The sequence below is a fragment of the Corvus brachyrhynchos genome, unplaced genomic scaffold (assembly GCF_000691975.1).
Source record: "Corvus brachyrhynchos isolate BGI_N302 unplaced genomic scaffold, ASM69197v1 scaffold148, whole genome shotgun sequence".
Lineage (NCBI taxonomy): Eukaryota > Metazoa > Chordata > Aves > Passeriformes > Corvidae > Corvus > Corvus brachyrhynchos.
In genome coordinates this window covers 81123-97907 of record NW_008239785.1, presented here as the reverse complement: position 1 = coordinate 97907, position 16785 = coordinate 81123, and the positions used below count along the sequence as shown (strand labels likewise).

Here is a 16785-nt window from a genome sequence, read left to right as displayed (position 1 = left end):
CCCACACACAATTGTAAACCCCTCCCACAGACACTGAGCAACTCGTTAACCACATAGTGGCTGTTCATTCTGGGCACTCTTTCTGGTGTTTTGACATGACAAGTGAGGTTGCACAAGGCAGATTCCAGGCATCTACCTCTAATGTCACTGGTGCAGACTCAGCCTTCCTGTGGCAAGGCCATGCTGAGAAAACCTTAGGTATATTGAAATTGTCTTGGGCTTCATTGTGTAGATCATATACAGCTCAGAGGCCTTTACAATTTTCAGGATTTCAGGCCTTTACAATTTTTCAGGATTGAACCTGTTTCAAAGGATGATAAATGGGGCGTGTTTTTCTGGTGGGACCATCAAGTGGAGACAGACAGGAATGTGCTGTTTGTCATCTGGCTCATTTACCTCTGCATGTGTTTGTTTCAGGGTCACCCTAATTCCTTCATTACTCATTTTCCTAACATCTTCCTTCCACATAAGAACACTGTCTCATATATTCTATTTCTTTCTAGTTAAGAACCAACTCCTTGTGTTTTTCCTGTAAAGACAATGAAAATTAGACCACACAACAACACATGGTGGAAATACTGTTACGGTCAGATAAGATCATGAAATCATAAAATAGTGAGTTGGAAGGGACCCAGAAGGATCACGGAGTCAAACCCTTAAGTGAATGGCCCATATGGGGATCAAACCCACAACCCTGGCATTATTAGCACCCTGCTCTGACCAACTGAGCTCATCTCAGGGTCAAGATGTACAACAAAGGTAGATAATCCCAGTCTGGAAGGACACTAACCACTGGAAACAATGGTGACAATAATAGTAATGCCTCACAAGAAGGGAGGCATCTGTTGTATTTTGAAGGCTTAGAAGAATCAAGATGTTACTCGCCCCTAAAATCCCATTTCCCCTCCCAGGAATGGGAGTGGATACTTGCATTGCCACCAAATGAAGAATGACTTCCATTGAGTCCCAGGCATTTGTTGTTTTCTACAGTGATAAATATTTTTCCTGTAGTTTAGGCTTTACAGACTGAAAAAACAGGCCTGACAGGGCTTTCAGGAAGTCCCACTGTCCCTGCTCTACCCCAGAGCAAGGCCAGTGTGAATCTGCGTGGTTTTGCATAACCTGCTCCAGTGCTACAGACTCCCAGGCAACCCTGTACTCCCACACTTCACTTCCAAGAGAGCTTGGAAGGGTTAGTTGTCCTGGTTGCAATTGAAATGTGTTACTGGATCTTCTAGTGATGACAGGCATTGGGAAGTCTTCTCCCTAATGGCATTTATGCAATTTAAGCCTACTTTCATGACTCTGTCCACATCTTTGCTTTCTAAGGGCAGACACCCCGAATCTCTCAGCATTTACCCACAGGCTATGTTTTCCACATCTTCCATCACTTTTGCTACTCTTTTCTGGGCTTTATCCAACTGACTCACATTATTTCCTGAAGTGTAGAGTCCAAACAAGATAAAATATTCCAGCTGAGGCTTTATAATTTCCTTGTAAAGTTGGAAGCTTACTTCATGCCTCACAGACAACACTCCTATTTATACAATGGAAAATGCTGGCTGGTTTGTACTAGCACAACACTGCTGGCTCTCACTCAGCTTTAGATCCTCCAGAGCCCCAATGTCTTCATCTGTAAGCTGTTCCATTGCCTGTCTTTGCCACTTAATTATTTCTGATGAAATCTCTGATCTTAAATGCATCTTTCCTGAACAGCATCCTCCTATTCCAGGGTGATTGTGAATTCTGAGCCTGTTCTGCACAGGAGAGAACACCGTGTTCCCTCCCAGCTCCAGTTAAAAGTTATTGTTTGAATAAGTGCTCTCAATGTCAACATGCCAGTCCTCACTGGAAATACTGCCTAGAATGAATTCTCGGGCAGATCACTGCAGGATTCCCTTCAGCACAAACTCCCCTTTGACAAGGGACCATTGATGGCCATGCTCTGAGGACGAGCTGCCAAACAGTTTTGCAGCAGCTTACTGTAATTTAACTATGGTCCCCCCTTTGTTTTCCCTTCAGTCAGCTTTCAGACTGCCTTTGCTGCTTTTCAGACCCATTTTCCCATCAATGAATTGCCTTTCCTTCACACAGGTCCCCTACCCACAGCCCCTGCCTGGATGCTGGATAAATGTTTAGCCATGGTCCTACCCCACGAGAGGGCCCATACCTCCTCTCACCAGTGCTTTTCAATGATGGAAATGCTAAAACTGCCAAGAAAGACCTGCTCTTGATAGCATTCCCCCTTAGAAAGGCAGTGGGTGCCAGCAAGGCCCCAGAGTGGGGCAGAAGGATGCTCTGTACCTGACCTGGGGCTCAGCCACACCCCTGAGCTGAATGAATCCCCTCTCTGCCCTGCAATCTGTCCCCCACTGACTGGCAAGGCAAGTGGTTGGACACCCAAGACAGCTGGAGTGCTGCAAGTGAAGGACATGCCACTCTGAGGATGTCCAAATACAACATTTATATGAATAGACAGTGAACCCAATGCCTGGAGCTTCCACAGTATGCTCACCACACTGCTGGGTGACTCTCTTCCACCTCAAGCATGAGAGACCTGTGATGGAAGGGGCAACCAAAGGGAGGCTGCAGGATAGCAGTGCCTCAGGGACATGTGCCAGAAGAAAGCAAGAGTATGGATCTGTGTGCCCCAGGCTCCAAGAGACCTCACAGAGCGCTGTTCAGCCTAAAATGCAGTGCTACATTTGCTGTCTAACACCAGCCCTGAAGGAAAAGCCAGAGTGGAGCACTCCAGCAATTAACTGCCTTTAGTGGCAGGCCAAGACTGCATCCCTCTGAGCCCTGGAGAAGTGGGATCAGAGGTGGCCTGCAGTAGGGTGCTGTTGTCAGGGGCTCAGCAGTGGCATCCTTGGATGGAGAACCCTTGGATGGAAGCAGCTGGACAGGATCCCTTGGGTGCACACAGCACATGGACAACGCAGAGCTCCAAGGAACTGCTGGGAGGGCTCCAGCTGAGGAGAGCTGGGGATACTGCTGGATGCTCTGTGCCATGGAGAGGAGCCCTTCCTTCCTTTCTTGCTTCCTTCCTTCTCAACCCTCTCCATAAAGAGATTCCTGGTCCCTGGGAAATCAGAGAAGTGGCCGTGACCTTACACACCAAGAGTTTTGCAGCAACTGCTGTTGGTGGGTAATGATGAGTAGGAGACCTTTAATTACATAGTTCACTGAAGGCTGGAGTGATCTATGAAGGCCACTGAAGGCCAGCCAGCTGTCTTCCACTGACCTCTGAGTTCCCATGTGTGTGCATTAAACAGTGACACCTCTGTCAAATGCTTCAGCATAGTTTCATCATCTGGTAAATAGTAAACTGAGAGCAGCCTAGAAGTACATCTGCACCTTGATGAAGAAGAGACCTGGCTCCTGCTGCTGAAACAATGGTGCTAAGGAGGCCAAGCAGGACAGAGGCCCATGGAGCCCTGTGACAGAGGTGTATGCCAGCACCATGTCCTCATGACAAACATTGCCAGTGTTCATCTTAGTACTCCCAGCAGCAGCTGCAGCAGTGACAGGACAAATACGCAGTTCAGACAAGTCAGCAGTGAGCTGTCCAGTCTGTGAGACTGGCAATAAATACTACCCATGCCAACGCAGCTCTACCACAGGAAAGAAGGAGACTGCAGGTTTAAGGCTTATAGCATATTGTCTTTGACTTATCCTATGGCTCAAACCCGGAGAATACATCCTACTCAAAGTGCAGTTCCACTGGTAGGAGCAAGTCCCACATGCCAAATGTGACTTTATGGTGACTGCTTGGCCCAGCAGGTCCAGCTCTGCAGCACAGCCAAGGAAGAAAGTGTATCAACGTGAAACTGGGCCAACATGAGCCTATGGATAGTTCTGAACTACAAGTTTTGCGGGATCAAAGGTCAAATTAGTCAGATTAAATCAAAACAGTGTCCAGACAGGTGCTCACGCCAGGCCTGGACAAGGCTTCACCACACACTTCAGCCAAAAGGCCTGGAGGTTGCATTCTGCATTGTCTGAAGCCTAGATGACACCACAGGTGACACTTTTTTGGCACATGAGCACTTTGAGGAAGCACAGGCATTTGAGATCTGAGTCTGACCATGCAATACAGCCCAGCCAGAGCAAAAATACTCTCCAGCAGGATCACCCAGCTGACAAACTACTGTGCAGTCTCTATGCAGCTGGAAGATTTTGAGGCAGCAGCATATTCTAACTGAGCAGGCTGAGACAAGCTGAGCTTGCCAGGAACACCAACTCAGCTGGAGGTAGTTGAGGGGTCAGAGTGCCCCTGTACATGCTGCAGGAGATTCCTGTTGTCCTACAAAATGCTACAGCCCTCACAGAACTATGGGAGGCTCAGAAATGCAGGATTCTTGAGTCCAGCATAGGAAAGAAGAGCAAGCCTAACTTCAAAGCCGACTGGGCTTAGGATTAGTCTGGTGAGGAGATTCTCATCTGAACAGAACTTGAATAAGTGATCCCTAAAGCAAGGCTCAGGACACAGAAACCCCACTTCTACCCTACCCTCTCTTACATGCTGATAATCTGAGAACCACACAGTGCTGTAACAGCTGAGAGCACAACCATAAGTGGTTTGGGCATTCTCCTGAGAAAGACTGGTTGGAAGTGACCTCTGGAAGTCTTCAACCCAGCTACTCTGAGCAGGATCACTGCTAACAACTGATCAACCATAGCTCTGTCTAGCCAGTTTCTGAGATTTTCCAAGGACAGAGATTCCCCCACCTCCCTGGCCATCCTGTGCCAAAGTTATCCTCCCTTCCTAGAGGAATCAGAAGTCTCCTGATTTCTGGCCTGAGCTCCCAAGCAGGATATGGCTACTGGCCCTTGTTACACTACTTGTAACTTTTGTGAGGGAAGTACAAAACTGCCTGACATTATGGAGAAACTTAGTCCCAGCCACCCACCTTTCTGAGGCAGGGTCCCTGTGACAAGAGCTCTTATCACAAAAGAAACAGCCTCTGCCTCTTACTGGTTTTATCTGGCCTCAACCCAGCGAGTATGGGTCCATCACAGGGATGGCTCAGCACTGAGTATAATCACCTCCTCACACACATCTGACTTGCAGTGGGGATGGGGTATCAAACTCCTGCTGATCTCCCCAGCTGTGCAGGGGATGCTGCCCATCGGCCAGAGCAAACCGTGCTTGAAAATGGAGGCAAGGCTAGATGGAAATGTACCTTCTGCAGAGGTACCTTCTGAGGGAGTGTCCTCTAAGATGTGAGTGCATCAAACCCCAGTAAATAATGGCTTGGCAAAGTCCTAGGCCAAAGCCTTCTGAAATAAAACACATCAGTCCCTGAACAGACCGTGAGGTGCATTGGGACAGCCCGTGGCTCTCCTTGTGAGTGAGATAAAGGAATGCCAGGGGTCATTCCTGATGGCTGCAACTTCGATGTGAACAAGGTTAGCTCCTGCTGGCCTCTCCTTCATGTCACTCTGGCATTCTTTTTGCTAAAGAAATGTGGATTTGCTGGTCACAAGACCCTGTTTTGCAATGCTGCTGTGAGCTCATGATGAGAAGAGCAGGCAGACACAGAGCCTTAGGTAACCAAGAGGTGGTACAAGTTTGACAGGTCTGGAGCAAGTGATAAGATCGTGAGTTAAGTCTGCTCCTCTACCAACACGACAGTGAATAGAACACACACATATAGACTGAAAGCTTTGTCTGTGCTGTCCCATTACATCTGTTTTTCTTTCCTTGTCTCCATGGGCAAGCTGAGTTCACTGTTTCTGTTTTCCTCAATGGTGCTTTAGTGATATCTGATGTTCTATCAAACTACTTTACATGTATGTATCTGTAGAGACATAAATACCTCCAAGTAAAGGAAATAGGGAATGTGGTAAAAATTTTATCTTTAACAGTATTTCATATTCTAAAACATTTACAACAGGGGCATTTCTATTTTACATTCTCTGTCTTTTGTAAACGTTTCAGAACTCTTCTGATGGTCAGAATTCAGATGACAGAGGATCATAAAACTAAATCTTCCTGTATTTTCTTTCATATGGTGTCAGGATCATATTAACTACCTTGGCTCTGCAGCTTATTTGTTATTAAAATCAACTAGCAAGATGATTTCTTGAAACAGATCTGTGCTGGTATGGTGAAATATTTACTGGAAAGCCACGCCCACTTACCATTTGTGAAGGTGTTCACATAGTACCTGCGACCCTGGGGAGACATGTAGCTCTGCCAGCCGGGGGGAAGGTGGCCGTTCAAGGTATCTTCTCCTGGCTGAGGAGTTGCCTTCCGGGGTTTCTGCTGAGAAAAGAAAAAAAACCAGAACTATTAAATCAATATCTAGATAATGTAAAGTCTAACCAGACACATCTGGAAAGAAATTAAGTGGTTTGGCATTCTAGAGATTCCAATACACCGAAAGACTTTCAGTCCATTTCTCCCTTCATCTGTCCTAGATTCATCCAGAACATGAAGCAACACTGCCTTGAAGAAATCACCCTTTGGGACAGAAATGAACCCCTCTGTATTTAATGTCCCAAGGTACCTGGACCTGTCCAAGAAAATGACTCCTGTTAAGCAATAAAATGCAAAGCATCAAATGATCAAGGGTCTGAGAAAGAGGCAGGCATCTGGCCCTCATGGACCTTCCCGCGGATATACCAGTGGGTCAAAGCACTGATCACAGAGGTGCTGTCACAATTTTACAGGGGCACCACCACCTTCAGACAGTTCCAAGACTGCAGAGCCATGTTGCCTACAGGAGTCACATGCTGAAGTAAATTTATTAGGATGCTGATTATACAGATAATGCATGTAATTAGAAATGCAGACATTACTGATCTACACACAGTCTGGATCCATATTGTCCAGATACAAGATCATTAGGATCCAGATTAATAAGAGTGATGCAGATAATTAGGAACAGCAGGAGATGAGCACCAGGCTGTCACCTGCTCTCCAGGCACACACAGAGGACTGCTGTCAGGGTTCAGGTGCCACATCTCAGCTATACATCTCTTCACCAACTCAGCTGCAAGCCTCAGTGAAGCTTCAGGGTGTGGAAAAAGAAAGAGGTGAAACTGAAGTGCATGTAATTGTCTGTACTACCTTGCATCCCCTGGACTATTCCCTCTTACAAATAGTTTTGCTATTACCAGTTTTGCTGGTTTCTTGGTAGCTTGGGATTTACAGCTTGATGTGAAATGGGCAAAGAGGGATTCACCTCAAAGGAGGCATGAACACCCTCTGGTCCCTTCACCCAGGAATGCTGAATGTAGGGAGATAAGATGCATGGCCAAAGATCGCCAGTCACAAGTCGCCAGGGCTGCAGCTACGGAGCCAGCAGCCTGCTCCTGGCTCACACCCAGAGAGCTCCAATTTGCCTTTCCACATTCCCTAAGGCATTCGAGGCACTCACTTTTGTCTCTGTTTGAATTGTCTTCAAAGGAAGAAATGCGGAAGAACAAGGAAAAATGTGTGAAATGGGAACTATTTATCCCACGGGAGCTAATCCTTATCCAGGAAATGCCTTCTGACATGGTGGGGAGCAGGTCTGAAATATGCACTGGATTCATAAGCAGCCACATCCAGGGGACTTTCAGCATCTGCTGCACATACTGTTCAGACACTGAGAGCCATAAGAACAGCATCATTAGTCAGAAATTTGTGATGTGTCCTTCTGCACACCCAGCCTCCAAGTGAAATTCCAACTTTGTCCCAACCCAGAATAAAAGGTACATTTAATGATTTAGGAGCCAACAGCCTACTTTATGTTTCTTTTCAGTTTCAAAAAATTCTTATTATAATGGCTTTTGAGGCATTGGAGAATGATGTTGGATTCGTGCCTCATCAAGAGTAGTTGGCACAAACAGGTCACAGGTGCAAGGCAGCCAGATGGACACAAGGCCAACAGGAGGTGAATCTGTCTCACCACTGCACCACAGATGGAGCCTGTGCTGGGTCAGATTTTAGCTCCTCTCCTTGAGGAGAAATACACTGGGATACTGGGAAACTCAGCTGGCCCAGCATCAACAGAACCAGCTCCCTCAGGAGATCTGAAGGGACTCTCCCAGGTGTAAGACTCCAATCTCATGGCCTGCATGCTGATGGCAGGGGGGCATGCAGGGTTAATCAGTAGGATCTCTGCCATCTATCCCTATCCCCCATGTTTCTGCTCTCTAGGTTTAATCAAATCAATTTACAGCTCTCCCCACCCTGCTGTATGTGTGAGAAAGCAGTAGCTTTCACAATTTATGTTACTGATTGATTTTTTTCTTATCTCTGTCCTCACATCTTACCCAACACGGTCCTGGTGCACAGGCAGGAGAATGGTGAGAAGGCCAGGGCTAAAAGGCATTCAGGGGGTTCAGAATCATGGAATGGTTTGGGTTAGAAGGGTTTGTACAGACCATCTCATTCCACCCGCTGCCATGGGCAGGGACACCTTCCACTATCCCAGGGTGCTCCCACCCTGTCCAGCCTGGCCTTGGACACTGCCAGGGATCCAGGGGCAGCCACAGCTTCTCTGGGCACCCTGTGCCTCACCACCCCCACTGGTGGTGGGTTTCCTAATATCCAATCTAAACCTGTGCTCTTTCAGTTTAAAGCCTTTCACCATTGTCCTGTCACTCCATGCTCTTGTGAAGTCTCTCTCCATCTTTCTTGTAGTTCTCTTCAGGTACTGGAAAGCTGGAATTACGTCCATCTCCTCTCCAGGCTGCTAACATACGCAGAGGAAGTCAGATCAGAAGGGAACACAGGATAGCTCCAAGCTATTTTTTGAACCACAAAACCAGACTCTCTCCCAGTATGCTCCGTTAGAAGCACAGAGTACTGGAACAAATCCTGGGACAGCTCCTCCAGCACGGGATGAATGGTCCCCTGTTATTGTTTGCAAAAGCACACTGAGCAAAAGCAAACTCTGCAGTGTGGGAGTGCAGCAGCTCCGGAAGAATACAGCAGCAGGTCAGGTCCCTTGTATTCCCTTCAAGGATATCTGGCCTTGAAAATAACAAAGATACACCAGACTATCTGTGCTGTGCATGAAAACCTCGTAAAGAGGAATCTGGGGTAATCCAGCCCTGGGTTCTGTTTCAGAAGATCCAGATTTCACACATTTTTGCTGCACGCTCGCCGTTTCTGTCCTTAACACCTTCTTTCCCTTCAGGAACTGAAGTCCCTTCATTCCCACTACCCCTACTTCTTAACGTGATCCTGCAGTGATTCCATGTGCCAAGCAAGTCACAATTAAACTCAGGTCACTTTAGGGGCCCATGGTGCTCCTCCACTTTGCACAGTCAGCACCACTGCCCTGCAAAGACAGACATTACCAGCTTGCTTAAGGGAAGCTCGAAATTGCCCCAACATCCTTTCAGTCACATTTTCAGTGTTGTTTCACATCTCCCTGATGGACTGCAGGAAAAACAGGGGTCTTTCACAGGTGAGTGCCATGGCTGCATTCTTAAACAAAGGCACGCCAAGAGATGGATGTGGATGGTATACAGTGAACACCAGCAAATGGTGGATGGAAACAGTATAAAAAGTAAAGTTAACCCAGGGCTTCAGCTGTAGTCCCTGCCAAAATGTGTATCACTTCAAAAAGCATACAAGCATTATGTTTTGCAGTTAATCATTCTATTTTTTGGTTACTAATATTTCTACCTTTGCTTCTGATTTTGCAATCAAGAAGTGCTGTGAGCAGAGTGGTCTCTATTAATGATAGTCAAGAGGAAATCTCAGCACTGCCAAATCTGAAGTTCTTGTAAATAATGGGGAAACAGTTTATGTGCGTGTATTGTGGTTTAACTCCAGCCAGCAACTCAGCACCACACAGCCACCCACTTACTGCCTCCCACCCCTGGGATGGGGAGGAGAATTAGAAAAAAAAAAAGTAAAATTCATGAGAGAAGAACAATTTAATCATTGAAATAAAGTAAAAGATAATGATAATAATAGTGATAATGATGATAATAACAAAGAAACGGGATATAACAAAAAGAGAGAGGAATGAAACCCAAGAAAGACAAGTGATGCACAGTACAATTGAACACCATTTGCTGCTGCATGCCCAGCCCTTCCTAGCATTCAGCCTCTCCTAGCCAGCTCCCTCAGTTTCTACACTGGGAATGATGTTCTGTGGTGTGCAATATCCTTTCAGACAGTTTGGGTCAGTTGTCCTGGCCTTGCTCCCTCCTGGCTCCTTCTGCAGCTCCTTGCTGGCCCAGCACAGGACATTGAAAAGTCCTCCATTTAGAGTGAGTACTACTGAGGACCGACTAAAACATCAGGGTGTTATCAACATTATCCTCACACTGAATCCAAACTCGGCACTCTACCAGCTACTGGGAAGAAAACTAACTCAGCTGAAACCAAGAGAGCATGGAGTATGTGTGGATCTCTTTGCCTTGTTTTAGGAAAGAATGTGATTCAGCTCACTATTAGGCAGGACTTATCCTTCAGCAGAGACTGCAGAGGAATATCCACTGAATCCTGAGACCACTGCTGTGTTAAGAGCCCCTAACTGGTCCCAGTGCAATCCCCTCCCCACAACACTTGGACTCCGACTCCTATAGCAGCTTTATGGGGGAAAAGGAACTGAAAATGGCATAGAGGAGGAGCTGGAGATGAAACAAAACTTGACTTCATACAGGTTTCCTCACCACCTTGCCCTCACAGAATCACAGAATCACTGACTGGTTTGGGTTGGAAGGGCCATCAAAGCTCATCTCATTCATCCCCCCCACCATGGGCAGGGACACCTTCCACTGTCCCAGGCTGCTCCAAGCCCAGTCCAACCTGGCCTTGGACACTTCCAGGGACCCAGGGGCAGCCACAGCTTCTCTGGGCACCCTGTGCCAGGGCCTCAGCACAGTAAAGAACTTCTTAATGTCCAATCTAAACCTGCTCTCTCTCACTTTAAAGCCATTCCCCTTTGCCACATCACTACAAGCCCTATACTCATCATGTGAGAGCCCAGGATGCTCTGGCACAGATAGTGTGGGATGATGGGATCTGGTATAGATGCACATGGGCCTGCCTGGGCATTATAATGCACCATGGATTAAGTACCTCATTGTTTTGGCACATTCAGCAACCCATCCTTTCAGAAATGAGAGTGCCAGAGAGGCCATAGTGGGTAGCACATAGTCCCTTTTCTGCCAAAACAGGAGATCTAAAGAAAAGGAGAGATTTTCTTGCTCTATTTTCCTTGGCAGACACAACCCTGTCCCAGCCAGGCCATCTGCAGTCCCTTCTTCTTGCACCAGCATGGTTAAACAGGGACCATGTTTGCACACCTATATGGGAGAAGTTTTGGTTACTGTGGCATGTGACAACAGGCAATCCTGCTGCTGGGACACAGCAAGGACAGGGCCACGGGACTGCACAGGGAGCAGAGGTGACTGGCAGATAGTGTTCCAAGGGGCCAGCTCCACATCTGGCACAGCTCCACATCTGGCACAGCACCCACAGACAGGCTTCAGAGCTCTCCCAAAGCCAGCTCCAACCAGGGCACACCCTGTGCCCAGCCACATGGAACAAGGAAAGTGCTTAGAGCTACCCATGTGTAGATGCACCCCTTCCTCAGACAGATCAGCAAAACTGGACTATTACTTTGATTTCTTGCTCCTATTTTAGGAGAATTATTGCCAGGACAATTTCTGAGAATGGTAAATCACAACAGAGGATGTCTGCATGGAGAAGAGGTTCCCTGTCAGCAGAGAGCATTGCAAACCAGCAAAGAGAGAGCAGCAGGCAGGGACTGGAAGTTGAAGACAAGCCCAGCTTGAAGAAAATTTGCCAGTCATGAGGATAAGTATCAAGGCTTACCAGGGAGCTGTGCACTTCTCGTGGCTCTTCCATCAAGATTAAGTGCCTCTTTCTAGAAGTTCTCCTCTATTCCAATAGGAGAAAAACCCGGGACCCTGACACCCCTGCCCCAGCTCAGGCTGGTTGGGCTTGCGGTCCCTTCTGCTTTCTGAACCTTCCAAGTCCCACGGTGCCTTTGAGCTCAGAAATGTTCAGGCCACTCCCCTCACTGTCACTTCTGGAAGTGTCACCAGCTGCTGTCACCATGGTGGTGGACAGGCAAATCTGGACCCAGAAAGGATGTCTGCAACACATTGTCAAGGAAACAGGAAACCTGAACAATGTGAGCAAAGAATGTGTGACCCCAGTGAAATCCTCCTCCATCTGTATTTGATGCCTGGAAAAGGGATCAAAGCGTCTCTCAAAACATTAAAACCCAACAGCACAAGCACTTCTCTCGCACGAGATTTCCTAGGATCAGAATTCCATGTAGCAGGGGCATGCACATGAGCCAGCCACCCAACAGGTCTTGCTCTACATGACAAGCGATGGTTTTTGTTTGCTGTCTGCAGAAACACAGAGATGGAATTCTCCTGATAAATGCACAGCAGAGAGGAAACAGAAATGAGCAGCAAATGCAGAAGACATCTCAAAGCAGAAAGGGCACTGGAGCTCTTCAGCACCAAACGACACGATAGAGAGGTGGCAAAGGTAAGCACGTGGAATAAGAACAGATCTATGGGGTTAACTCACCTAATCCAGGACAGAAGCACTGACAAGAGGCAGAGGCATTTGCTGTTTAGGTCAAAGCACACAAACCTGACCATCATCTGTGCTGCTTTCCCTGCATCCAGGGGCACTGGGCCAGGAATGCCAAGGACAACCTGTGTGGGCCAGAGAGCCACCCCCACAGCATCACAACCCTGACAAGGAAATACTGTTTCATCTGGGTACTGCTATACACAGATGGTGTAGAAGCATGTCTGAAGAGAAGGACAGCTGGGTCAGACAGCCTGGATGCTTCATGCGAAGAAGAGCAGCAGCCAGGGCCTGTCCATCGGAGACCTGGCACTTTCTGTCTGGCTGGGCCAGCTCACAACAGGGCAGCATGGCCAGCAGGGAGGTGGTACGTGCCTCTCCCACTCCACCTTTTCTGACTTTCTGACTGTTTTCTTTTTCTTTTCTTTCTTGGTCTTCTTGATCAAGTTAGCAGCAGCCCAGCTCATTCTGTTCCTTTGGAAGAGCACTTGGTATTGTGATTCCCTCCCAGTAGTGGAAAAAAAACCAAAAAGGGTTTTATGCAGCAAAGTGAGGCAACAGGGAGTAACACACATCAGTTCAATTCATGATGGCTTGACCCCGAGGCAAGTTCTGCCTTGCTCAATAGAGGAAAATGACTTCCCATTTTCAAACTGCAGGAAATCCCCATTCTCCTTCAAAGAGGGATCCTGGGGAGGAAACATCTGTGCGTTGACAAGCCTGAGCTCCCTGAAGATGTGTTGGCTTGCACCGTGCTCCAGCAGAGCTCAGAGCAGGAGCAATTCCCAACACACAACCCCAGGGAAAGGAAAGCAAAACAATCCCAAACCCACAAGTTCACGCCTTGAGCAACCTGATCTAACTCTGAACAAGGGGTTGGACCAGAGACCTTCAAAAGTCCCTTCCAACTGAAATTCTTCTGTGATTCTATGATCCTGTTTCAGCAGAGCATGCAGCCTTGGAGAAGAGGAGCCTCTGGCTGTGGGAACGGGCTGGAGGGCAGCATCAGCACACTCACCTGCTGCTGCCACCTGTCCAGTCACACTTGCAGACCCAGCAGCACAAGGGAAGGCCACAGTGCCCAAACAAGAAGCTGCCCTGCAGTGCCCTTCCCAGTGCTGGAAGATCACTGGTAACAGAAAGATGCAAACTACACAGGGGAAACTCCCTGCAAGGAGCAACGCAAGGACACAGCATGAATCTGCCCCAGAACAGCCTCTGTCCTGTGGGGAATGGCTTGTTCTGCACTGACAATACTGAGCTTATGTTTCTGTCTAACTGCAGTTTGTATGACCACTGAACTTGGAAAAGCTGTGTGTCAGTCCCAGGCTATGGTGCAGAAAAGGCAGAGCCACAGAATCATAGAATCGTTTGGGCTGGAAAGGACCAACCATTTTCATTTCATTCCAACCCCCTGCCATGGGTAGGGACACCTTCCACTATCCCAGGTTGTTCCAAGCCCCATCCAACCTGGCCTTGGACACTTTCAGGCATGCAGCAGCCACAGCTTCTATGGGCAACCTGTGCCAGGGCTTCCCCACCCTTAGAGGGAAGAATTTCTTCCTAAAAGCTAATCAAAACCTGCTTTCTATCACTCCAGGCCCTTGTCCAAAGTTCCTCTCTAGCTGTCCCGGAGCCCCTTTGGGTACAGGAAGGTGCCGTATGGTGTAGTTAAAGAACAGGGGTCTGTGTTTGATGCCTGTACCAACCTGTGCCCTGGCTCAGGAGAAGGCTTGGGGCGCCCACAAACCCCTCGGCACTACCCACAGCCTCTCTCTGCCTCGTACTTTGAGTCATTCTGTATTTTGTTCATTTTTATGCAATCTTTCTTGCTCAACATTTGGTTTCCATGGAGTCACATACACTGTGTGAAACAGATTTATATATAGAAAGTGGAACGGGTCATATGATCGGTCTTGGTTGTCACGGCAACCAGCACAGCTCCCCTTGGGCTGAATAGGATGGCACATTCTGCTGGGGACAAGTCACCCTCCCTGGGTGGCCCTGCCCGTGCCACTGCCCTGCAGTGCCAGTCTTCTGCTCTGGGCACTGGCCTTGGCTCCAGCCTCCTGTGCCACCAGCCCTCGCCCCCACAGAGGACAAACCCCGTGCCTGTGCTGAGAGTTAGAGCATCTCAGAGTGCTGGCAGGTTGAAGCTAAGGGCTGAACTATGCCCAGCACATACCCACATTCCAGTTTAGCTGGGCAGCTCTCATTTTTCCCAGTTTTAAAAATCTCCTTGTGCTAATAAGTTTCCTCTGTGCCATTCCACTCTGCTTCACTCCTTCTTCGTTCTAAATGATTTCTGCATCTCCATGCAGCTGCTGTTTCCTTGGATGCCATCTCTGCAACCTTCCCACCAGCCGACGGTGGCTGTGACCAGGTGGTGGCCAGCTCTCCCGTATCTCTGCACTCCTCTCTTTCTCGTTGGGCTCTGGAACACAGTGTGCATGCTTCCCACCAGATCTGCCAGATCCACAGCTGCCAAAAGCCTCCCTTCTCACCCGCCCAGGTCCCTGGCTGTGGCACAGGCATGTGCCCAGGACTTTGCTTTAATGTAATATACATGAAAAGCACTGTGCTAGCTGAGGATGAGCCTTCTGGGAATAGTACACTTTTCTCTGTCAGTACCATAAATAAGGGAAAACCAAACTGTTTCTGAAGGATGCATGACCCACGGAGACAGACTGGGTGATGTCTTCTGCCTTGGTGCTGCCTGAGAGACCAAAATGTGTGGGAAGAGAAATGCTCTGACCTGTGAATCCCATCCTGACCCCTTCAAAATAGGGGCTGTCAAACCAGAAGTGAAAAACCTGAGTAACTCCAGCGCAGCTCAGCCCTCTCCCTTCCTTCCCAACATGTGCCTGGTGCACAGAGCCATGTGCCAGACTGGGAGAACTCACAGCCCTGAGCTGCAGCTGAGCCTGGCCCCTGTGGTGGGTCATGTGGGACTCCTGGCACCAGGGCTGGTCCAGATCCCACCACAGACGATGCTCACTCCCTGGCAAAGCAGCAGCTCAGGGAGTGCTTGGCAATAGCTGTCAGTGGGTTTTGGCTGAGGAGGGAAGGTAGGCAGGTGTGAGAAGTAGGAAGCATAAGAAAGATGGCAGGGTTGAGGTTCAGTGTGGGAAAAGAGCATGGGAGTGGGGCCTTGATTTGAGGAGAGTGGTTAGCAAGAAAGACAATGAAAAGCCTTTGACAGCAGGGATTTGGGGAGTGGCAAGTGTGCAGGAGGGTGACAGCAGTCTGCAGAGGACAGCCCAGCTGTCAGCCTTCACGCTTCTTCCTCTGCCTGAGCTGTGCTCCCTTTCCTGTGCTCATTTTTCTGTGTGCTCTCAGGGGGTGACAGCATGCAGCACTTTCTGACAAGGGTGCAGAGATATGGCACTGAAAGAGCAACCAAGAAAGGGGAAATGAAGTACCACCCTCTCACCAGGTGCCAAGGACCATGGAAAGCCAGATGGGACTAGTGTCTGCTCTGAGAAAGCCCATCTAGAACACAGTGACCAACAGCTGCATGCACATGGCCTCCCTGCAAGGATAATGCACCCGCAGGGAGCTCAGGAATCACCCCCCAGGAAAACACATGGTTGTTCTTCCTTCCCGTGCTAATAGACAACAAATCACTCAATGGACAAATCTGTGCAATTCCCTTTGAGCAGCCCCTCTCCTGTATCCAGCTGAGCCATGCATGGACAGGTGATGGCCAGACTGATACTGGACAGGAAAAAAGCTGTGGGTGGCCACATTGAGCAGCAGCAAGGCATTGGCACTGCTGGGTGGAGCTTCTACAGCACGGCCTTGGAAGGTCAATGAGGGGACATGTAGATAGACTGCGATGGTATTAGGAAAAATTTCTTCACCAAAAGGGTGGTCAGGCTTTAGAAGAGGCTGTCAAGGCAAGTTGCTGTCCCTGGAAGTGCTCAGAAAATGTGCAGATGTAGTGCTAAGGGACATGGGTTAGTGCTGGACTTGGCAGCTCCGGGTTAAAGGCTGGACTCGATGATCTCAGAGGGCTTTTCCATCCTTAGGGAACCAGTGATTCTATGGAGGGCCCAACTCCACACACAACAGAGCACAGAGGAATGGTAACAGAACACAGAGGGACAATGATGGGAGCTGAGATAACCTAATCCCACAAACACAGCACTCTGTGTAGTCACCCTTGTGGTGAGAGCCATGAGGCCCTTGGTTTGGGGTGAAAACCATCACAGTGAGTCACAGGAAAGGTTCTCTAGACCATGGAACAG

General features: G+C 48.5%; 1 protein-coding gene across 2 annotated transcripts in view; it reads right to left on the bottom strand.

Annotated features, from left to right (window-relative positions):
• Window positions 1–12554, bottom strand: part of GAS7 (growth arrest specific 7) — a 59779-nt gene extending 47225 nt beyond the window's left edge. The window contains exons 1-2 of one of the 2 annotated variants that reach the window (XM_017743192.1): window positions 12530–12554; window positions 6148–6271 (exon numbers count right to left, since the gene is read on the bottom strand). In XM_017743192.1, coding sequence (XP_017598681.1) covers window positions 6148–6193 — 46 coding nt within the window. In that variant the 5' untranslated portion in view covers window positions 6194–6271; window positions 12530–12554. Of the gene's footprint in view, window positions 1–6147; window positions 6272–11797; window positions 11936–12529 lie in introns of those variants that run through there. The other variant, XM_008640539.2, reaches the window with a different exon arrangement.
• Window positions 12555–16785: the final 4231 nt, after the last annotated feature.